Source organism: Carettochelys insculpta, chromosome 9, assembly GCF_033958435.1.
Source record: "Carettochelys insculpta isolate YL-2023 chromosome 9, ASM3395843v1, whole genome shotgun sequence".
Lineage (NCBI taxonomy): Eukaryota > Metazoa > Chordata > Testudines > Carettochelyidae > Carettochelys > Carettochelys insculpta.
In genome coordinates, this window is record NC_134145.1 from 14,313,811 (window position 1) to 14,337,805 (window position 23,995).

Sequence of the window (23,995 nt, forward strand, 5' to 3'; positions counted from 1 at the left end):
AATAATAAAAAAATTAAAATGTGTTTTAGATCAGTGTAGTCTTCCAAAGAATTTGTTTTAAAAAATATGTCTGAAGGTCCAAGCATTTAAGGCTAAAACTGAACACTCAGTGCATCTGAAAATCTATGCAAGCGTTTTTAGAGATGTGATTTTATAAACTCCACCCACAAACTAATGAAATATTTAAAGCAAATTTCCTGAAGGCACACTAAAATTTGGCACATGCCTATTAAATGGCTTCATTACCACATAATGCATCTTTCACAGGTTCAGTGTTATGCTAACAAGTCTGGCAAGCTGGAAGCCTCTTCACTTTTAAGTTAACAAATCCGCTTCTGGAAAAGAGTCACCAGTTTGCAGTCTGCAACAGTCTGCTGTGTGAACAGTCAGAATAGGTATAGGAAGAGGGGAGAGATTAGACACTAAAACCCAGGGAATGCATTGCTTCTCCTTGCCTCTGATACCCCCATCTATGCACATGACACGAAGAAAAAGTATGTTTATTGATGATGACTGAAATTTACAAATAGGCAAAGAAAAAAAAGTTGCTTGAGAACTTACTGGAATATGACTTAAAAATATTTACTATGGATATTTGTACATGTGATATTGACAATTTCTGGTTGAACAATCTTAAAGCTTTAAGTTTTTAATTTCCATGTCTATCATTAAATAATTACTGTCTGACGCTCACACAAAAGTGAAAAAATAAATAAAGTTAAAACCAACATGGCTATTATCTGTCAAAATAAACAAAATAAAAAATGTTGCTAAGCCTAGTAAACACTAATATCCCCAGTGACAGAGAGATAGCCATGTTAGTCTATGTTATCAAAACAAAAAGCCAGTCCTGTAGCACTTTAAAAACTAACAAAATAATGTATTAGGTGGTGAGCTTTCGTGGGACAAACCCACTTCTTCAGACCACTTCTTTAAAGTGCTACATGACTACTTTTTTGTTTTGACCAACATCCCCAGGGTGAGACTAATCACAAACCAAATATATAATGTGTGCTCTAGCATTCTGCAACTCGTGATGAGGGGAAAGTGTTCTTTCAAAGTCTGGACAACATCTATGGTAGCATTTTGAGGGAACTGATTATGTGATTACATTTTTTCCTTCTTAAAAAAATGGGTCTGTTGTAAATGGGAAATACCAAACTGAACAGTGAAATTAGTGCCGTATACATAATCATACCCCATTGACTATCCTACTTCTTCAGAAGGCTATATTTTAGAAGTCAACGTAGTTTAGTATTTAAATTAATCCTTGCAAATTTAATAAAACATTTTGTAAATCTTTAAAAAAAAAATTTTTGCCCATATAACCATGAAAAAGAACCAATACTTTGGCAGAGATCCTACAATAGGTCAAGTTCATGATCTCACTGTAAATTTATCAAAAGTTGTCTATCCAGGGACATATGGCACAAACTCCAAAAATCTAATAGTCCAAGAAGATATCAGTCTCAACCTTTCACCCAGCCCACATTTTCTTGTGACAGTCTAATTTTCCAAGGAACACTCTGCATCTTAATTAAGAAAATACAGAAGAAATTATCAAAAAGCACCTATAAGGTATAAGAGCAAACTACAACTGAAAGAAAATGGGACACATTCTAAATATTTCGGGTTCTTTTTTTTTTATAAATCTCCTCCTATACTCCAATTTCAAGAATGACCAATAATAAGTATTTGCCAGAGTGCTCTCACAGTGTCCTCCATTACACTAAAACATCCATCACATTAGATGTGATAAGTTAGTAATAGTGGAAAAATCAATTTATGCGAACCTACTGTTTGCCCATTGGCAGGTTGCTATATTACACTGAAAGATCAGGAACCCAGAATTTTATTAAAGAGTTTCATGGAGTTGTTATTTCTTGAGAAAAGTGCAAACAGTACCTGAGAAACTGCTTTAATTTTATTACAGTATTTTTCTTTAATGTAAAGCAGGCTGCTCATCAGACCTTACCTTTATCCCTCCTGGAACAAGGGGATTAAATTGAAAAAGTTGCACATGCCAAGTATAAAGGCCCTGCTGAACTGCACTGAGTTTTGTACCTGAAAGAGCTACCACTCTTTTTTAAAGAGCTGTAACTTCAATCTTCACTTCTTTTGGGGAAAGAAAAATTTGGATTCATTTAATTTGAATACTCTCTCCCCTGCCTGGAATTTGAATCTTCAACACCTAGTCCAGAACAAAGGCTCCTAACCATAACATATTTCAATGAAAAAGAACAAGCTATAACCAGGAAGCATCCCTGGAAGCTGGATGTTTAGCAAACCACAGCACAGCCTGCTGCAGGCCTGCAGAAAATTAAATCAGACCTTCTTGCTTCCCCCTTTATATCTCACACCTGGCTGTAGCATTATCTTCCCTTTTATTGAGGTTCACAACCAGAGTCACATTTAGACTGTTCTGTATCTGTCTTATCCCACATCCAAGCTCTTGTTAAGTTCTGTGATTTTTCCCTGCAGAATTTTTCTACCACCAGTCCACTCTTCTTTCTCCCCACAGCCAAACCAGCGATGTATATCTTCCTTATTTGTTGTCACAAGTGCTACTGCCTCCTCATTTCTGCTTTCCCTTCACACCCTCTCCTGCTAACCATAACCTTCAAGCTTACCGTTGCCTTTTGACTTACCACAGAAGTGAAGGCCATGTCGCCTTTGGCAACAAAGTTCGGACCTGTTCCATTCTGCTTGAACTGTCCTAGCATACAGCTCAGTTCTCACGTATGCCCCACTGATGCTGGGAAATGTTCACTAACAATTTGGAATACAATTTTGGTTGAAATATTAACAAAAAATTTTAAAGAGTTCATTTTTCCCCCAGAAAATGTTTTTGTGGGAAAATTTTCCGAGAACTCTACTCAAGACTCTGGACCTTTTGCCAGACTTCCCCTAAGCTTGGAAAAGTCTCTTCCTCCTAGTCATCTCCCTCTTCTTCCTCCTACTCGCTCTTAAAATCCATTATACTGAGTGTGTTTTCCATCTGTAATCTACTCCAGCAGGGTGACTTCCCTGCCCCATCATGCCAATCAGTGTTCCCTGTAAGCTGAGCACATAGGCGACTACCCAGGAGACATTCAGGTGCTGCCCAGCTGATTAGCAGTGTGACCACAGGCAGCAGCATGTGTTTCAACTGGTAGTGTATTGTATCGTACCTTTGGATGGAAAAAAAGAGAGAACGCTGGTGCCAGCTAAACACTGTTTTCAATACAGGTATATGAAATAATGACTACCACATGAATCACAACAATTGATTTGTGCTCCTGTAGAGAACATTGGCCATAAAGCATAACAACACTTTCCCCTTTCTCTTCCCCTACCACCATATTCTGCTATATATCTATTGTTTAGACTGCAAGCTCACTGGGGTTCAGACGCTTTCTTGTTTGGCTGTAAAGCATTGTAAGACCAGTGATACTATATAAACAATATGAAATTAATTAGTTAATAATAATAATAATAATAATTACAATTACTGAATACATTAATTAATGAAGACCCTGGTTCATAAAATTAATGACACTAACCTAAAACCAGCTGTCAGGTAAGGAAATGTAATGAAAAGTCTGGTACATAAGGGACTGCTGTATCTTTAGTGGTAACTAATGCATTAGAAATACATGGATAGAGTAGAATAGACAGACAGAAAAGACACATGCACACACACACAGTGGTAATGAGTCAAAGAAATAAATGAAGAAACCATATCTAATAAGAGAAAATCCAAGCTTGGTGATATTAAACAGTGAAATGTTATCACACAGTTATGAGATTTAATGTTCCATCCCTCGAGGTTTTTAAGTCCTGGGTTGACAAAGTCCTGGCTGGGATGACTTAGTTGCAGTTGATCCCGCTTGATGCAGGGGGCTGGACTTGATGACCTCCTGAGGTCCCTTCCAGCCCTATGATACTATGAATAGTGAGATTTTAATGTTAATGCACCAAGATTTTATTTAACTAACTACTGTCTTAGGACCTGTTGTACTCAGGAGGAACGAGCTCTTGGTACACTAGGCACAGCTGAGGAAGAAGGGCGGCATCACAAAAAAAAGTGTGACTAAAACAGAACATGAAAACATTGCTGTGGCCTGTCTTGTACACTGGTTACTACAGGTACCGAGGATGTGGTGTTTAAGAGTGCTGAGGTTATAGATCAGAGGACCTTGCCAGTTTCCGACAATTAGGTATGGAGAGAAACAGTAAGTTGAAGAAGAGAGTAATAAAGCAACAAGGAAGACTCTATTTGGACGAATCTTACTCATAAAATTAAACTGACTTGCTCTGAGTTAGTCAAGATCTGTGAGAGAGACAGCCTTTCCAATTGAGTAAGAGAAAGGCTGCAGGCACTCAGACTTTCAGCAGCTAGGAAAATCATCACGTATGTCGAGACTAAAGTGACATGGAAAACTTTAGTGGGGTGATACAATATTTCAATGTTTGTCAACTGCAATACATACTAAGATTTGTGGTTGGCTAATCTTGGCATTTGCTGTGTTCAGTGTATTGCCTATAGTAAATGCCAAGACATACAAAGGGCAGGTAAAACTGGCATGATTTTCAGTGTCACCACTTACACAAGAAACCTTTTCCCATGTCCAGACTTGGTCAAATGAAGCCCTGAACAATTCACTTGGGACCACAGGGTAGAGGTAACACTTCCTGATCAGTAAAGTGCTCACTTCTCATTTCCCAGACTCTCCTTCCATTTTAGTAAAACTCTGGAAACCCTATAATTATTCATTCACATTCATTCCCCTCACTCCCAGCACAAATGGTTTTGACTGTGTCTGGTCTGGCTTCCATCATTCTCAGAAAGACAACTGAGCTTTGCATGAATGGGCTTCCCCACCCCTCATTCTTCTCAGCCTCAGTAGCTTGTCTGATACCATTGACCATGACTTCCATCTTCACCATCTGTAACACTTCCTCACCTGGCTTTACTGCTACTTCTTCAACAGCACTGCACTTTGATTACTGCCAGCTTAAATATCTTCAGCTGACTGTGTGCATTCAATAGGGAAGTTATGGAGTGAGCATCAATATGACATGAAGCTAGAGGATTTTAAACAAGATCACTTTGCAGACAATGACTATACTTACAACCATATGTCCTAGCTCAGCAGTTCTCCACCAGAGCCTGTGAGCAGTTTTAAGGGGTCTGCCAAAATCAACAAGAAAGCAAAAGCCCAAGACCCACCACCGGAGCTGAAGCCCAAGCAGCTTGGCTTCACAGGTCCCCCTGTGGCTCCTTAATCTGCAGGGTATGTGGAAAAGCAGGTGTGACACAGATGGGCCGAGATGATAGCATGTTGGGGCCCTTAGAAAGAAAAAGGTTTGAAGAGCCTCCGCCCCAGCTTATCTCCACACTTAACACACACGTGCCCCCCGAGTGGCTGTCACATGCTTAGATTAGGCCAAGGGTCCTCAACCCCCAGCACGCGTGCCAAGAGTGGCACATGAACTGATTTTCATTGACACGCAAGGCAGGAGCGCAGCCTTGCCCCTCCTCCCCCTTTCAGCTGAGCTTGCTCAAAGCCAAGCTGCCTTTAGATTAACAAAAGACCAGCTAATGCTACCAACTACCACCTAAATGGTAAAACTCTGCATCTTTATTAACGAAGCTGTGGTAAGTAGGACTATTAATGACTTCAGAAAGTATCCGTGGCCCTCAGACCATACATAGAGGTCAAAAGGTTAAATTTCAGCACTCTGCCTTGGAAAGGTTGCTGAGCTTTGGACTAGTCACCTGGCTACAAAGTGTATTTCAGTTACTGATGGGAGAACAACACAGATTTGTAGGCTTAAAAGAACATGTGAATTTAATGAACTGATAATCAAATTATAAAATGCCCCAACCCCCACTCATTTACTTGTGTTCCAACCTCTTATTCTTCTCTCTTCTGGCCTAAATCCCATTGTACTCATTTGTTTTGCTGCTCGTTTCTTCATTCTTTCTTTCATTACCATCTTTCTTCTTTTAATTTCCATCCCCTCCTCCTCCACTCCAGCTGCACTGTTTTTAAGGTCTGTGTTATAATTAGCTCGACCTACAGTACATCCCAACTAAATGCTGGGGAACTTTATAACTCTTCACCCGATGAACCATTTATTGAAATCTTGATCTTCCTATTGTAATTTCTTTTAACAGAAGAGAAATCGCTGTCTCCTGATTTGCTCCAGTTTGTGATTTAAACTGAATTAAATAATCTTTGGATAAATCCTGCACTGGCCCCTGGAGGAGAGATGGAATGACAGAATGGGTATTTTACACTGCCATCAATGGACATTTTGTCAGAGCGCAGAATGCAGAACTGGCCTGTGTGACTACGTGTGTGTTGTAAAACTGGATGCACTTAAAGAATACATTGAGGATTAAAGGGAAAGAAAGGAATCACACTATACATAGAACACAATATTAAGTACCCTGTAAATGTATTACCATGGACAAAGTTGACTGAGACATTTTGAAAAGGCTGAAAAGAGAACAAAATAATGAAGAAAGCATATGGAAACTGTGCAAATTATTTATGTAACTTCACTGAGGATGAAATGTCACATACTTATATGATGAATGAACACTAATAAAAGTGAACTTCAGTCTATGAAATGTGCTTTGCTACACGTTTGCACTGGGTGAAGCAGTAACACAGATGTAGCCATTTTATACCTGATATATGTTTTCTTCCGTTTCAGGCTCACGTATTGGCTCATGTCCAGCCTCAAACACAATGTACTAGTACATCAGCCGCCAAAGAAGAAAGGTCAAAGATGAAACAGAAGGGAAAAAAGGCAATTTGGAATTCCAGATTAAAATAAAAAAAAACAAGCAGGTATTAAGAAAACAGGTTCAAAGCAGAGGTTGACACAAGGAGAACTAGTTCACTGTGAAGCACACAATTACATTTTTTTTTAAATGAAAGAGCAATAAAACAGACCTGGCTTTTCTTTAATGATCATCAGATAAATTTCCTGCTGGTTTCTCACTAGGGACACATACAGAAGCCCATTTCTGCTCCCTCTGAAGTCAATGGGAATTTTGACGTAGACCTCACTGAAAGCAGGAAGAAGCCTCTGGGCTACATCATCACTTCCACCTCCATTTATTATTAGTGAATAAAAAAGCTAAACCAAAACTCAGAGACCACTCTGGTGCTTATGTAACAAGTTTCACAGTAAGAGTTTGTCACTTCACTTTACTTTTTTTAAGCTACAGCTTTGCAGTCCTCACTGTTCAGGGTTTTCAAAATAAAATTCTTAGCCAAGATTTTCAAAAGTGAATGACTGAGGGTCTCTCCATTATGGATGACTCCTATGAGGCGTCTCAAGGGGGCCTGCTAAATGTTCATCCTCTGGAAACCAGGCTTCTTTAAGGCCTCATAAACTGGCATGCAAAAATAGAGGCACATGAAGTCTCTAATCTTAATCTTCCAATGAAATAGCATTTCACATTGTCAGGATCCTACATTTTCAGCAAAAAGTTAGCTTGAGTATGCACAACTGCTGTCTCTTTTTAAAATCTTACTAACTTGCTGAATGTAAATACAATGGTATATTTCTTTCCCCTTAAGGTAAAAGACATCATAGCCTGAATAATTTAGGGCTTCAAAGTTAAGCTCTTTTATTTAGACCCAGACTGACAACATACCAAATCAGCTACTTACAGCAGCCAATTCCATGTTTTTCCTGGTAAAAATACTGATGCTCTGGAAGACGTTATAGTCATAGGCAAATCAATGGCAAAACTCCACTGACTTCCACGGGGCCAGGATTTCATGTTCTTTGTTATTTTCAAAATAGCTTATGTTTTTGTTAGGTTTCCCTAAAAAGGTGTAGTTTTATTTTTGGAGAGAAAACTTTTATTCTAGCTTCTAATTGACATTCAAACCAAGTCCTTAAGTTTTCTGTTCCGTATTGTAATATTACATAGCAGTAGCAGTATTTAGGACAAAACCTGTAGTAAGCATTCTGCTCTAGGTCGAGCTTTTTCTCCCTCTATTTAATATACATCTCAAAAGAATTTTTCAGAACTTTGTACAAACACTTGTATGTGTGAAAATACGATAATCTATAAGTAACTACTTCTGAAACTCAATCTGCACTGCTTTAGAAATTACCTGGTACACAGGATCTTCTACATCTTCTTCCAAAATTGTCTACAGCAAAGTAAGAGGATAGGTGGTAAAAAGTAAAGAATATAAACAGCAGAGAAACAAGATTGTATTTGGAAATTAAAGAACAGCAAAGAAACGAGCTCATTGTATAATAAAATATGCATGCTTTTGTGTGTACAGATAACTGTTGTGTTATTGCACAAGGTAACTTTCAATCAAAATGGCACCTTGTCTGATTTTTATGTAAGAATGCACAGTTTGAAGCAAAATTCAACATGTTACAATTAACAGACACTCTTAAAAGAGATCTACAAAACATGCTGGCTTCTCTGAAAATCTGCATTTCTAATTCAAAGGAACACTCTGTAGAGAAAATAAGTAGGTCATTTCAAGTTTCTGAGATTTTCATCTTACCCAGTGCTACAATTGCTTTCATTGTTTCATCTTACTTTGACACAGAGAGAGCTGTGTATTTGTCCATGTGGTGCACGATCCTGTAGCATGCTATATGTTCTTCAGTCTCCGCTGAAGTTAGTAGTGCTACAGGTGGCTCAACATCTCACGGGATATGCCTTGAAGGACTGTCCCCTTCCCTCTCTGCCCTCTGACTGGCAACCAGCTAAGTACTCATAGATACCTGGTATACTGCTTGTTCACATTGCTTGTCTTTTTGTGCCTTTTTTTCTATTTCTTCCCTTTGTTTCAATTCATAAATGAGCTGAAACAGGTCTCGTAAATCCAGAATTACAGGCTCAGCCTATTGAAGCAAAAACAGTAAAAAGATTTTTATAAAGGAAAGACTTTCTCTCCCCAGCCCTGTAGACAGAACAGTGATATCTATCTTTCAAGAGAAGAAACTTTACATGGAGGATTAATTTCTATAGCAAATTGCATCTAGAGTAAGGTTCATTTCTACAAAACTAATTATATTTGCAGATAATGATAATTATAAAGCATTGTTTATATTTATTAGTGGTTTCTAATACAATGCAATTAGTGCAGACTATGTAAAGTAGCTATTTGCGTTCTATTATTTTCTGTTTAAATGAGTCTATGAACATATGTAAAACTTCTCTGTATTCTGTCAAAATATCTAGTTTAATTAGAAAGGAAAATAATTACTAATTAGGAGGAATAAAACAAGAAAAATTAAGAAGAGTGACCTACATTCACTTTTTCTAAGACTGGTATGACTTATTCTCCATCTAGGACCTTCTATGCAGACACATCAGACAGCACAGACGCTGCACAAATAAACTAGATGCCCTTCTGAACAGCAATGTTGTAGACATAACTCTCAAATTGAGCTAAATTACAGAAAATGACAGAGATCTGATACTTACTGCCTGGGCTGTTTTTATTGCCACAAATCTATGATTTCCTTCCTTTCCACACACATATCCAAAGGCTCGGTGGTCTGTGATATCCTTTGCAATGTATGAAATTTCATGAACTGCATGATGATGCTGCAGTAGCTATTAAAAAGCATAAAAACACATCTATAAAAACACTCCATTTAAGCTACAATTTCACCCTCAGAACATACACTTTACCTGTGTCTACCAAATTTTAAAATGCCACTGGTCAAAATGAATGGTGCTGTTAGAAGACTGCAATTAATATGGTACTCAGACAAGCTCTAAACAAGTTTTTTTTTTAATTAATTTAAGCAATGTATTAATGTTTTGCATAAATTCTTCTTTCAATACCTTATGGTGTTCAATAGAAGAACGATCTTATTACCAAATTACTACCTACATAAGTATTCCAGGCACCTTACCAATTAATTTATTAATAAAACTTATAAAACAAATGGAACACTTATCTGATTAGCAGAATTGTGGCTCTAAGGATATGTCTACACTAAGCTGAAATATTGACCCACTCATGGTCAATCTTCTGGGGTTCAATTTCGCTGGTGTAGTACAGACATGTGAAATTGACCTCTACAGGGCCTCAGTCGACCCTTGCACTCCTGACAAGATGCAGGGAGAAAGGGAGGTTGATGGGAGAAACTTTCCTGTCAACGTTCCCCAGTACAGACAGCCAAGTAATCTGAGAGCAGATATTGCCATAGCTAGAATTGCATATCCGTGGTTGACTTACTTTGTCTGGTGTAGACATAGCCTTAGTCTCTTACTGGATCCATGCTGGACCCTGACCCTGACCCTGACCCTAACCCTAACCCTCTGGCAGCACAGAGCCTCCCGACTGCAGGACTGAGGTGTAAGTCCTGTGGATTTAATGGTGAGATTCCAATTGACCACAGTGGGATAAGCATCAGATTACAAATTCTACTTTTAAAATTTCATTTAGGACAACAACAGAGCAGCAAAATTCTACTTTTCTAGAAAACTCACGTGAATTTTTTTGAGTTCTTGGTTTGAAAAAGGATGGATTTTAGTGGAGAATGGCCAAAATTTGCAAATTTCTTTGCAAAGGTATGTGTCAAAGGCTTGTTTTTGATGTCACAAGAAAAATGTGACAGCACCCAAATGCATGGCTTTTCATTTTAATTGTGACTATTTCCATACAACTGTATTTAATACAGTAAATAAAACTAGCATGCACTTTCAAAGTGCTCCTGGCATAAAAAGGCTTTAATGTTTTATATAGAAGGGGTCCAGAGACAACGTAGGAGCTGCACAGGCAAATATACAAGCAGCAGTCCCTTTGTCTACCCAAGTGCCAGGCCCATCTCTTTGGACTATGCAGAAAGTGATGCCATGGAAGGAGGGAAACGTTCAGAAGAGTAGCACCCCTTTAAGCATAATCAAAGGCAAGCCAAGGTTTGCACTAACTGAACCAAATCTCTCTACTTTCCTGTCTATACCAATACTGAATCATGGCTACCCCTGCAGTGCAGAAGACACTTTCACACATCTGTTCACAAACTGTTTCCATAGCTGATCTACTAGCCTGAACTTCTTACACCTTAAGTGTCTCTCACTCTTCACCATCTAAAAAATACCATTCCAAAGCCAGACAAAACCTCATAAAGCGCACCAGAATGCAAGCTCTCAGATGGAGACATTTCAATTTATTCAGGAACCTTCATTAATGATTCTAAAATAATTACAGTTGTAATTTCCAATGATACAATGAAACATGCATACAGTTATACTGAAATGCAGATGTACGTTATCTGCCATATGAAACCATTCTTTTGTAGGCCTAGGTGAGTTTAGGAGTTGCTTTTCTTTTTTTAAATTGTCAACTTAATTTAATGTTTTGATTAAATAGGCATGTGCCTGATTCTCCTCTCCCATACACTTACACTGTTTTAGTAAAATGGAAGTCAGTGAAATAAAATCTAAGTAAAACTGATGTCCTGAAGCTAATCAGATAGGGCAACATTTACCCCCTCTCTGTGCTGGTATAACACTGTACAGAGATGGAGAATATGGCCAGGTCTCTCTCTCTTCTCAAGAAGAAATTAGCTATGGCCAGCTAAACAAAAGAACAGAGTTAGTTTACAAATACAGTCTGTACAGATTGTGATTAATTTATGGGAACCACCTGTTGATAATTTGATTTCCTCTATAAAATATGACTAAATAATACAAATGCTTTCTTCATACATTCAGTTTTATAACACTGCTTCCAGTCTCTTACTACTCTTAAATGCTTTTCAATAACCCCAAAGGAAATTAAACAAAGCCAGCTCCCCATTGTTTAGTTTGAGCTGTTCCACTCTTAAATACTCACGTTTACATTCTAATTTCCTCTCTCCTTCTATCTTCAAGACTTTTAGCAAGACATTATCCTGCCTCTAGTGGATATGGGGCATATGAAATAAGTATTTCATAACTCACTCAAGGGTTGTTTATAAGACCCCCTTTTATTATCCTTCCTGATACATTTCTTCATCTATTATTTGACAATTTTTACAATATATTTGCTGAGTGCTTCTCTGAGCCATTTACCAATTCATAAATGAAGTATCAAATTGCTTGGAGGGTGGCAGAATGACAGAACAAATTACGAAGACAGCTTAATTTGTATTATGGCTCAATACAGTCAATTAAATACTGCATAGATTAGAAAGCAATTTGCTTTACCATTTAAGCTTTAGTTGTTTTAAAAAATCCATTATACATACCGCCCATATTATTGTTTGAGTTTCTACACAATAGTATGTGCAGAACTAAATATACAGGATTCAAAAATACAATAAAAGCATGGATAAGCAGTCACCCATAGGGTAACAAGGAATAGTATATACAATTACTCAGTATTACAGCCCTTCACTGTACTTGCAGTCTCATAAGACTAAGGGAAAAGGGATATCATAAGTGTAGCTCTTACGTTTTATTGACATTTTTGATGGATTTTGTTTCAAAATCCAAGCTTAAATTAAAAGAGCTACTGTATCTCCTAGGCTATATCTAAATAGCAGCCCTATTTCAAAGTAAATTATTCTGGAACAGCTCTTCCAAAGTAACTATGTCAAAATACATTGTCTAAACACATAACCCTTCTGGGGTTATATATCGTCTAACTGCATAACTCTTCCAGAAGAGGCCAAGTAATGAGCGGAGCAGAAGATGCAAATAAGGTGCAGATTAAAATATCTCATGCCTCATTAGCATATTCCTACGAGATATTGCTTCTGGGAGATCCCCTTCCAGAAGCAAAAGCTGCCATGTAGATGGGGCTCCTTCTGAAGGACCCGTTTCCTTCTGAAGGACCCTTGTCTACATGCAGCTTTTGCTTCCAGAAGGGGATCTTCCGGAAGCGAGATCTTGTGGGAATATGCCAATGAGGCATGAAATATTTTAATCTATGTCTCATTTGCATCCTCCACTCTGCTCATTACCATGCCTCTTCTGGAAGGGTGAGGGGGGCAAGTGTAGATGCAGCCATAGGCTGCGGCTACACTACATTCCCCTTTTGGAAGGGGAATGCAAATATGGCCGATTGGAAATGTAAATGAAGTGCAGATTTTCAAATCTTGTGCTTCATTTGCATAATCTCACAGGAGCTCACTCTGGGAAGAGCTGTTTTCAAAAGCCAAAACAGCCATGTGGACAGGTTCATTCAAAAGGAAACCCTGCTTTTGAAAGCACCCTTCCTTCCTCATTTTTTTTCAGGAAAAAGGGTGTTTTCGAAAGTGTAGTTTCCTTTGCAATGAACCCCGTCTACGCAGCTGTCTTGGCTCAAAAACAGCTCTTCCCAGAGTGAGAGCCTGTACCATTATGCAAATGAAGTGTGAGATCTGTCAATCTGCACCTCATTTGCATTTGTGATCAACCTCATTTGCATTTCTGTTCGGCCGCTTTTGCATTCCCCTTCCAAAAGGGGAATGTAGTGGAGCCACAACCAAAGGCTATGGCTACACTGTAGCTGTATCTCCAAATAACTTACACAATTTGTGTTGCACATATTGCATACATTATTTCAAGATAACTTATTTTGAATTCAGTGCTGTCCAAAAGGCACAGAAGTTTGAAATATGTGCCTATTTTGAACTTTCTGCTACCCCTCTCATGACAAGGGTAGCGAGAATGAAAAACCACACTCAAAATACTCCTTTTTGGTGTTTAGCCACAGGGTTCCTATACAAAAATAGCTATTTCAAAATAAGTTCTATTTCACATCTTAACAGCAACTATTTTGAAATATTTACTTCCGAACAGGTGCTACTCCTCCTGCAATGAGGTTTACAAATTTTGACATAACGCACCAGCTATTTCTAGTTTATTTTGAAATAGTACGTGTGTGTAGTGTAGATGCTCACAAATAATAGCTGTTATTTAGAAATAACTTTGCTCTGTAGAAGTAGCCCTAGAGAGTTCAGTTGCTGCCACCACACAAAACAGCCCTAACCCTGACTGATGCACAAGGATCGAGTAAACAGGCTTTGCAAAGGGAGAATCTCCAAAAAGGTTTTGCTGGTGGATGGCGTTGGGCAGAATCCTTTACACAAACGATGGTGTAACAAAGGAGCTCTTTGCTGCCACCAGTACTGCTCCCTTTCCATAGGCATGTTTGGCCTATGTGTCCACTTCGTCCTTCCTTTCTCTCCTTTTTCCAGGATCTGTTGTCTGCTTCTGCCCCTCTGCCATGTTGCGCTCTGTACATCATATTGAATCAATTTCACTATCTCAGAGATCAGTAGCATTTCTCATTTCCCTCAGGCTGCTTAGAGCCTGTCATAAATAAATTTGTTCACCCTTGATCCTCATCTTGCCCCTTAGATTCCCATGCTGCAGTTTTCAGTTCTCCTGAATCAATTAAGCACTTAGCGAGGCCAGCAATCATGTCAACTATGAGAGTCAGGTGGTGATACACAGTCACATCCATACTATCACTGTTCCCTTTTTAATGAGGCAGCCTATTTATTGTGACCTGGGGCACAGCAGCATAACCCCACCATGAGAATTATCCTGCAGGAAAAGCAGCAAAGCATCTTGTAAATGGTGCTAATCAATAGCAGAAAGCACCAATAAAACAACATTATATTTATATGGACAAGCTCCTCAGGGGTTTCATAAAAACAACCATTCATATAAATTAATTTATCCCACGAGCCTGCTTGCAGATTGGTGGTATCAATTGCAACAAATTTATACACCACTATTAGCTTTGTGGAAAGGAGGGACAGACCTTGCCCACCCAGCCCATCCATTTGCATATCTGTCAAGTGCATTTCCTACACCATTTGAACCTACCGTCTTTTAAGGCTTTGCAAGATCTACTTCTGCAAGCTGTCTGAAATTCACTTACATACAGAAGACATGTAATAAGATACTCCGAACCACTTGGTCTTTATTATAGTTTTTTTGAATACAGTTATCTGGTTTTCCATTGTAATTCGACATATATACAATCTCTAAAACTTACAATCAGAAACATCCAGAACCTGCAGCTGTCAAGAACTTTGACTTGAGTGGTGAGTGCTTTGCACTTCAAAAAATCAGGCCACAAATATCTATAGCTCTTACTAAATCAGGACCACAGAATTTGAACTCATGAGTAAAATTACTATATTGCCTTAGTCATAAGTTTGGTGAACTGGAATGTATCAGCATGTGTGACCACAACTTATGACAACATATTAAATTAAAACAATGCGGCACTGCAGTGATTCTGAGATTAGCCCTTGCCACCATGAAGACAATCAAGGGGTAGAAATTTGGCTAGCTTCTCTTCTTAGGCTTGGTCTACACTAGGAAGTTACGTCGATTGCAGACAGAGTCTAGCTACTCAATTGTCATAGTTAGAATTGCAATTGCAATCAACTGACCTGGGTGTCCTCACTAAGGAAGTTCAACAGAAGAGTTTCTCCCTTTGATCTCCCTTAGTCCTCGCCATACTGACGAGCACAGGGGTTGACTGGTGACCCTGATAAGTCAATTTCACGCATCTCCACCAGCATGCAAAATCAAACCCTGGAAGATCGTCTCTCAGTGGGTTCACTTTCCAGGTAACGTAGACATGGCCCAAGATGTGAGACTTTATTACAAATACTCATGCTGCTTTGGAGCACATACAGACACACGCAGTCCATAAACACTGTTCAATGCTGTTGCTATAGCAGTCAATTTAATGAGACACCTTTTAGATTATCAGGGTTAAATGGAGTAGCAGTTCCAAACATCCATTTGTAGTGTGGAACAGGATTTAAGCAATGGATTGAAATACAGGTTAAATCTCTCTAATCCGTAACTCTCTTGTCCGGCAACATCTGTAATCTAGCATGATTTTAGTTAGCTGGACAACCACTTACCATGGCCGTGGCCAAATTTCCTATGGTCCCATAAAGTTTGTTTACAGCCACCAGTCCTGGCCCTCGGTGTTCTGTGCTGTTATTTAGCTCTAATTTGCCCCCCAAAGTCTTCTAAGAGCCTAGTAAGAAGTAGAAGTGTTGGTAATGCTGCTAGACGATATTGATCTCCCATGATCAAGCAAATTTTCTCATCTGGCACTGGTCAGGTCTTGAGGGTGCTGGACGAAAAAGGTTCAACCTGTACCTAGATTCTTTAGAATTGCAGGTTGAATTCTCAGCCAGATGAGCCTAGCTTGACACCTGTCACAGCTGGAGACGCAGCTTACCATATAAAGGTTTTTCCTGTAGGTTCTCAACAAACATTATACACCCCACAGGTAGGGATTTTCCCTGGTGACCTCTATTAAGGTGGATCAGAGAGCTGTGAAGATGTCAGCCTCTTCTACATCTTCCAACACTGTGTGACTGCATTTCAGTAGTACCATAGATGAACAGTTTTGGGGGAAAATATAACAGCTTCTATGTCAGAGCTCAAATGTTGGTGAAATGGAAAGGAAATCTGCAAATCAGTTGGCAACACAAACTTTACAGTGTTGATTTTCTATAAGTTAGCAGTTGGGGTGGCAGATGGAGTGGCAAAGAATTTGCTTATAGAGCAATGCAGTGAGTGAGCAGATGGTAAAAGTGCACAGTGTGCCCACTGCAGAAATTCTCAATTTTATGCGAAGTAGTAAAGAGGATTCAGCTTGGTGCATTTCAGAGCCGTAGTTAAACAGTTTAAAAATCAATGAATACAGCACATAGCAAACATGAGCAGAGGGAGTGCCAGAGTTCCTTCACTGGAAGAGCCACCCACTTTCATGCCTCCTGCACTGGATTCATCATTAGTTAATTTCTCTCTCTGGCTTTCTCTCTCTCTCTGATAGTTTATTGGCGCACACACACATCAATTCAAGAACACTCTAGCAACATTTGTTATGTCAACAAATGTATAAAAGCAGAGACAGAATCATCTGGTCTCCAACAGTCTATACAGAGAAGGCTTCACAATCTAATTGGAATATTATTCCCCATGCATGTGAATTTGTAATTGCTCTTGACATTTTAATTGGTGGAAAGTTGCTCTTCCTCCCCCTCCCAGGTTAGGCACAGTTTTCCCTTCATCATTTCTTTTGAATGAATGTCTCTGTGCTAATTTTTCTCTTAGTTACACTATATTTTCCTGGATTGTGTTTGAAGCCCAAGCAGAAAAGGGTGTAAGTAAAAAGAACACCCAAAATACCATTTTTTCCACCCACAGATCCAAACAGTTTGATCATCATACCTAAACTTAGAGCAAACTGGAAAAATAAACTCCGATTAAACCTCCAACTACTTATGGTATGGGAGGTATTTCCCCAAATCTACAAAGTAACAAAGGGAGTTATTTGGTTGGAATATTACCAGCAACATATTATATCTCACAAGAGGAAAGGTCTAGAGAAATGTGGCTAAACAAAATATGAAAGGTGGGACAGATCACAGTTTAAATTCAATTCCTCGTCTTACCATGAGGAATGTAACTTCAACACTTCAGAAGCAAACAACAGTGAGCACAAATTGCTGTATGTCTGGGAAAATGAAAGCCTCATTTTTATTCTGAGTAAATGACTCTAACACCTGTGCGAGTATAATTCTGTTCAAATACCCAACTCTGCTGTATGTTGTGTATACAAAATATATATAACACCACTGCTGTTTATATGCAACAGTGGTGCACTGAATAACGATTGATCGATCGATAGATAGCAGTTAGCACCAGGTACTTGTGTTCTCGTTTCATACTCTGCACTTACAATGTATTACAGCTTCTATTTGATGACCTCAACAGATGAAGGAACTAAAGCATAAAGAAGTTACATGTTTTGTCTTAAGGCAACCCAAGTATGTAGCAGAGCCAGAATTAGAAACCAGTTCTCCTGACACCGAGCCCTATGTCTTAACCACAATTCCACACCATCCTCCCTATACAACATCACACCCCAACTGTTCAGTTATTTGTGTTTTACCATGTATAGGCTGGTCTATTCCACGAAGACCTATTAAAAGCCCCATCAAACACAAACACGCAGTTCAAAATAAAAAGTACATTTCATTTGATATTATCTAGCCCTTTGATGGGATAACCTTAGAAATCAATACACTAATAAAAGTCACTGTGTGTATGGAACCTGGCTTGCCTGTGAAGGGAGTGGGAGATAGTTCATGGTTAACAAATGAGCAACGTAGCATTAGACGGCTATTGGAAAAAAAAATTGGATGGGGTATCTTTTCAATTCAGCCTTCAGAAGGAAGCATCTCATTCTTTAACAGTCAAATCAGCAGCTGGGAGCCTCTCTTGAACATAACTGTATAATATGGAATGTTTCACATCCTGGCTGAGACACCAGGGATTACACAGCTGAGGAACAAAGAGAGGAGTACAAATTGAACCTGGCGGCACAGAGCAAGAAAAGTGAACAAAGACCAAGATGACAATTTGCACTTTGATTGCAGCATGTACTGTAGAATGGGCTTGGAAGCAGGAGTTCTGAGAATGAATCTGACTGAGCCCTCTCACTGAAAGAGACAGTCTATTCTGACTAACATTTGCAAAGCTCCATGCAGCTGAAAATGAATGGTCTGCTATTGAAGCAGTTTGACCCCAAGCCATTCAGTCGGTCCTATCAGACAATAAGTAAAGGAATTTCCGCCTTGTGGAAAACAAGCACAGAAGGGTGGGGGAAGAAAGTTGTAACCTTTGGAACATTCATGGAGCATGAATGGACTTCTCTGCAGCTGGATGGCCTTGAAAACACAACTTCACAACAAAAGAAAATAAATCTGTCTAATCCCTGAGCTTCTTTAGTTAGGGCAGATTTTACCCAAAATAATCGGAGAATGGCTTTTATAAATCCTTCTAAAAGAAATGTCAGTGGATATTCTTCATAGACATAACAATCATACTCCATATGGCACACTTTCAAATTACACATAAATAATCATGTCTGTACGATAAATCAGCATGTGAAAGTATTTGGCAACATTACAGTAAAACAATATCAGCTCTTGGACTGGGCTCCGCCCTGCCCACTGCTGAGCATGGTAATCTCTACCCAGCAAGCTCTTCAGCACCTGCTTAACTTTATGAGTAGCCACGTGAAAGTCAGTCTCTTTTTCCAGATGACAAGATGGAAGATTGTCAATGATCCCCCACTTTCGCAGGCCTTGGGAGGCAGACCAGTCCTTGCCCACAGACAACCTGCCAATCTGAAGCAAATCCTAACCAGCAACTATACACCGCACCACAGTCACTCTAACTCAGGGACCCATCCACGCAACAAACCTCGTTGCCAGCTCTGCCCACATATCTACACCAGCAACACCATTACAGGACCTAACCTGATCAGCCACACTATCGCAGGTTCATTCAGCCGCACATCTACCAATATAATTTATGCCATCATGTGCCAGCAATGCCCCTCTGCTATATACATCGGATAAACTGGACAGTCTCTATGTAAAAGAATAAACGCGCACAAATCAGATATCAGAAATAGCAATATACAAAAACCCATAGGAGAACACTTCAATCTCCCAGGCCACACAGTAGCAGACTTAAAAGTAGCTATCCTACAGCAAAACAATTTCAGGCCCAGACTCCAAAGAGAAATTTCTGAGCTACAATTCATCTGCAAATTCGACGCCCTCAGCTCAGGCTTAAACAAAGACTGTGACTGGCTGGCTAAATACAAAAGCAGCTTCCCCTCCCTTGGTGTTCACACCTCCAGATCAACTGCTGGTAGTAAACCTCACCCTTGCTGACTGAGCTAACCTTGTTATCCCCACCCTTGCTCTGGCTTATTTATACCTGGCCCTGCAGATTTCCAAGACCAGTATCTGATGAAGTGAGTCTGTGCTCACGAAAGCTCATGCTCAAAACTTTTCTGTTAGTCTATATGGTGCCACAGGACCCTTCGTTGCTCTGAATTGTCACTACGTCACTTGTCCAAGCTCAAGCAGGAAGCCTATGGTAGAGCAGGGCTGATGAGAGACTTCGCCAGGCTCTGTGGGGAGCAGGCTTCAAGCCCCCGAGGAGGGATAGGGCCTTAGGAAAAAGGGTCAAAGCTGGGGAGCTTCCTCCCCCAGCCAGCCATTCAGTGCCTCCAGGGCCACAGAGTACATGCTACAGGGGTGATTTAAAAGGCCTGGGGCTCCAGCTGCTGCCACCATGTTCGAGGTAGCACTGGTGGCAGCCAGGAGTGCTGGGCCCCTTTCAATCACTGGGACAGCTGCCCTCTTTGCCCTTTTCCCATCCCACCACTGGCAGCCCTGTGGCAGAGTCAAGAATAGAATCAAAAGACAGTGGAAAGATCACCTCTTTTCAGCAAGTCCTTCATGTGCTGCTGATTCGAACCCAATACATACATGCATAGTGGCTCAGTGTGCTGAATTAACCCTGGGAACCTCCTCAGTTAGTTAAGAAAGTACTATATTCCCTCCCCCACCTTTTTTACCACTGGAGAAAATGACAAAAATTCTTTAGGGCAGAAACTATTGCCTTTACTCGTGTTTGTACAGTGCTAAGTACATAGGGGCTGTGAATCTGATTTGAGTCTTTGGGTGTGATTGTGCGAGGGCCTGATTTAAAGGTCATTGGGGTCTGTCTACACAGAGAAGTAAAACCTGCAGAGAGTTCATGCCAGCTGACTTGCTGTGCAGCTGTTTCATTGCTGACCTCAAGTTATATTTTCCTTTGATGTATTCTACTGACTGGGTATTGAATTCAAGGGGACAACATGGTTATCACTAATAAGCAAGCAGGTTCATTACAGTACAGGTTGGCCTTCTCTTGTCTGGCACCCTCAGGGCCTGACTGGTGCTGAACAAGAGAATTTGCCAGAACAGAGGAGGTCAATATTGTCTAGCACTTCACCAACATTTCCACTGCTTTCTGGGCTCTTAGAAGACATTTAGGGGTAAATTAGAGCTAAATGACAGCACAGAACACTGGTGGCTGTAAACAAACTCGGTGGGACTCTGGGGAAACTTGGCCACATCCATGAAAAGTGGTCATCCGCCTAACTAAAATCATGCCAGATTATGGATGTTGCTGGACAAGAGAATTCCAGATTAGAGAGGTTCAGCCTGTATCAACATGTCTATACATTTAGAAACAGAGACGTAGCCATGTTAGTCTGTATTCCAACCAAACATAACATCAGAAATGTAGCACTTTAAAGACTAACAAAATGATTTATTTGGTGATGAGTTTTTGTCGGACAGACCCATGATCCATGATCTGATGAAGTGGGTGTGTCCCACAAAAGCTTATCACTGAATAAATCATTTTGTTAGTCTTTAAAGTGCTACATTTCTGATGTTTTGTTTGGTTGGATACTTAGAATAGATTTATCATCCGTGACTGTGAGTGCTTTTCAAAAAGCTATTTCTCTTAGGCAGTCATTTTTTTTCAATCCATTAGAACAAAAACAAACAAAAACATTCTTCATCTCAATAAATGGTACTTCATCTATATAAATTTCTTCATATAGCACTTACAAGGTTTTGTTTTTAAAGAAAAAACCTCCTTATAGAGTCAATATATGATACAAATCCCTTCCTGGAGCTTGCTCTTTGAAAAGTTCATCACTAAAAGGCAGTCTCAGACTCTCTTGATCTGGCACACAAACGTTCAGCCTCAGCGCCCAAAGAGAACATAAGAAAATGCTCAGGCTGACAGTATTAAAATTCAAGTGCACTGGGAGGTCAGTAAGCAGTAACCCTCTTTAGCCACAAGATCCAAGTCCATAAGATTGGAAAGCAATCTGCACGAAGCTGTGGAACAGAAAATAAAAAAAGATGAAAGGGGAAAAAAAATGCAGCTACCATATTTGTTGGCCACAGGTTTCTAATGTGTCAATTACACTTCAATGAAGTATGTGTAGGCAGGGTGTGGCTTCTACACACAGGGGAAAAAAGGCTGGAAAGGCACCATTTCTATATTAAAACCTTACTTCTTGGTGTACAAACCACTGTCGTGTTCTCAATCCACATTACTGTGAACTCCAAAATGTGGTGAGATTTAGAAGAAAACAAATATTACTCTTCCCAAATGTGGAAAGATATTTTATTAATTAAAAGGAAAAACAAAACACAACATTTTCTGAAGAGACTAGAGCATCATAAATTATTCCTTGGAAGCAGTGTACTGCCCTCTCTGGTATGGAATGTGTCAGATGTGTTCAACTCTTTATCTGTCTCCAATGGCTTAGCCTACTAGCATCAGGCTTCAAAAGGATATGGAAGCACATCTGCTACTAATAGCTAGGTGAGATTTTCCTCTAGCTTAATAGCACAGAGCTGGGAATTCTTTTTTTCGTGCTACCCATTTATGGTTCACTGGAGAACAGGTGCTCCTGGATTGTTACACCATGACTTCACTGATGCAAAAATATACTACCAAAAGACATTCTTGTGGTACCGAGTGGACTTTTGGGTGGCTCCAAATACAGGAATAAGCAAAATTCTTGATAAAGATAAGTTACCACCTCTTGTAGAATCTAGATATCCACAACTGCTAATCTACATGCCTAGGACAATACAGCAGAATTTACTGAATATTAAACAATCAAAGGGCAAATTAAGCCTGAGTGTTAGTAATAGACTCTGTGAACATTAACTCAAAACGGAGTAGTTTGCAGATACTATATTTGGTATAGGAATTTGCAGAACAAAGTGAGTGCTGCCACTTTAGTAACAAGAAATACCTGCAAATTCTTCATGCCAATCTGTAGTGAGTCCCAGTGGAAAAAAGGGTCAGTCCCAGTAATTCATGATTGCAAATATCAAATGATCTCAGATAATCCCATTCATACCCTGGAATTTATCATGATCACTTTGTATTGTTTCCACAATACACACCGTAACCAGTGCATAATACATCTGAGGTAAAACCTGTGTTTGTGTTTTCTTGTGTTTTAGCTGAGCCTTTTAAAGGGAAACTTCAAAGAAACTCAGGGAGGAAAAAAAAAAACCTTTTAAACATGCCCCTACTCTTTTAAAGTTTTCTTCTGCCTCATTCAGAGGAGGGTATTTCTGTAGTCTCACTCAGCAACTGTTTGTCACTTTGTTATTAAAAAACTATATCTCAATTAAAGCCATGCATTGATTTAAAAAGCTCTGCCACACCACTATTCACAAGTCCAAGATCTAAGGCTTCCACATACACATTTTAACGCCCAAAGTTGTTTTCTCCACTTCTCATTTTCATTTAAATCAAATTTAATGTTTGCTTCCACTTTTCAGCCTCTAATTTACATCTCAAAAGCCAAACTTCAATTAAACTGTCTGCACACAGACTTGGTCCATAACAAGACATGGATCTTCTTTGCGTGTTGCTTTCCCCTCATCCTCTAGCTTTTCTGTTTTATAATCAATGGGTGTCACACAAGGTCTGCCTTTCAGAAGGTCTGTCACACTGTGCTGCTCTCACCTCTTGCTTAAATGAAAGCAACAGTCTTTCATGGCTTTGATATAGCAACGCTTGCTTGCGTTTCTTTCAACTATCACTTTACCTTTCCCTCACCTTTTTAACAGGTGTGCATAGCATATGGTTTGGCCTCCTCATCAAAACTAAATCACTTAATGAATTGGGTCTCAGCACAGTTCAGTAATGGGCCCCAGTACTTAGTCCTGCCATGAGGGCAGGGGGCTGGACTCGATGACCTCTCAAGGTCCCTTCCAGTCCTAGCATTCTATGCTATGTAGTTCAAGGTGCTTCCTTCTGCATCAATCACAGGACCAAATGATGGGTTTTTGACTAATCACATACTTCTTAAAGCAGTTAAGCCTAGAGACTCTCTCAAACAAATTCTGGATCTGAATCCACATTTTGAACTCTCCAAAGTTCAGAGATGTGCTGATCTGGGGCCATGAACCATTTGCAAAATACCAGCCCCCACAGTGGGGTGATAGAAAGTGACAACACAAAGTTTCCTAACACTCAGAAGTAATGCACAAATTACACTTAGTTCAGACTCATCTCTCTTTGGGCCGCTCTCATTAATGGAAATACTGATGATGACGTCAATGAGGGAAACATGATGCATAATACCAA

The 23,995-nt window shown here is 39.6% G+C and overlaps 1 protein-coding gene across 1 annotated transcript in view; it reads right to left on the reverse strand.

Annotated features, from left to right (window-relative positions):
- Positions 1-23,995, reverse strand: part of DAB1 (DAB adaptor protein 1) — a 277,887-nt gene that overhangs the window by 54,063 nt on the left and 199,829 nt on the right. Inside the window, exons 7-10 of the mRNA XM_075003144.1 lie at positions 9,470-9,601; positions 8,764-8,883; positions 8,130-8,168; positions 6,683-6,748 (exon numbers count right to left, since the gene is read on the reverse strand). Of these exons, the coding sequence (XP_074859245.1) occupies positions 6,683-6,748; positions 8,130-8,168; positions 8,764-8,883; positions 9,470-9,601 (357 nt within the window). The remainder of the gene's footprint in view (positions 1-6,682; positions 6,749-8,129; positions 8,169-8,763; positions 8,884-9,469; positions 9,602-23,995) is intronic.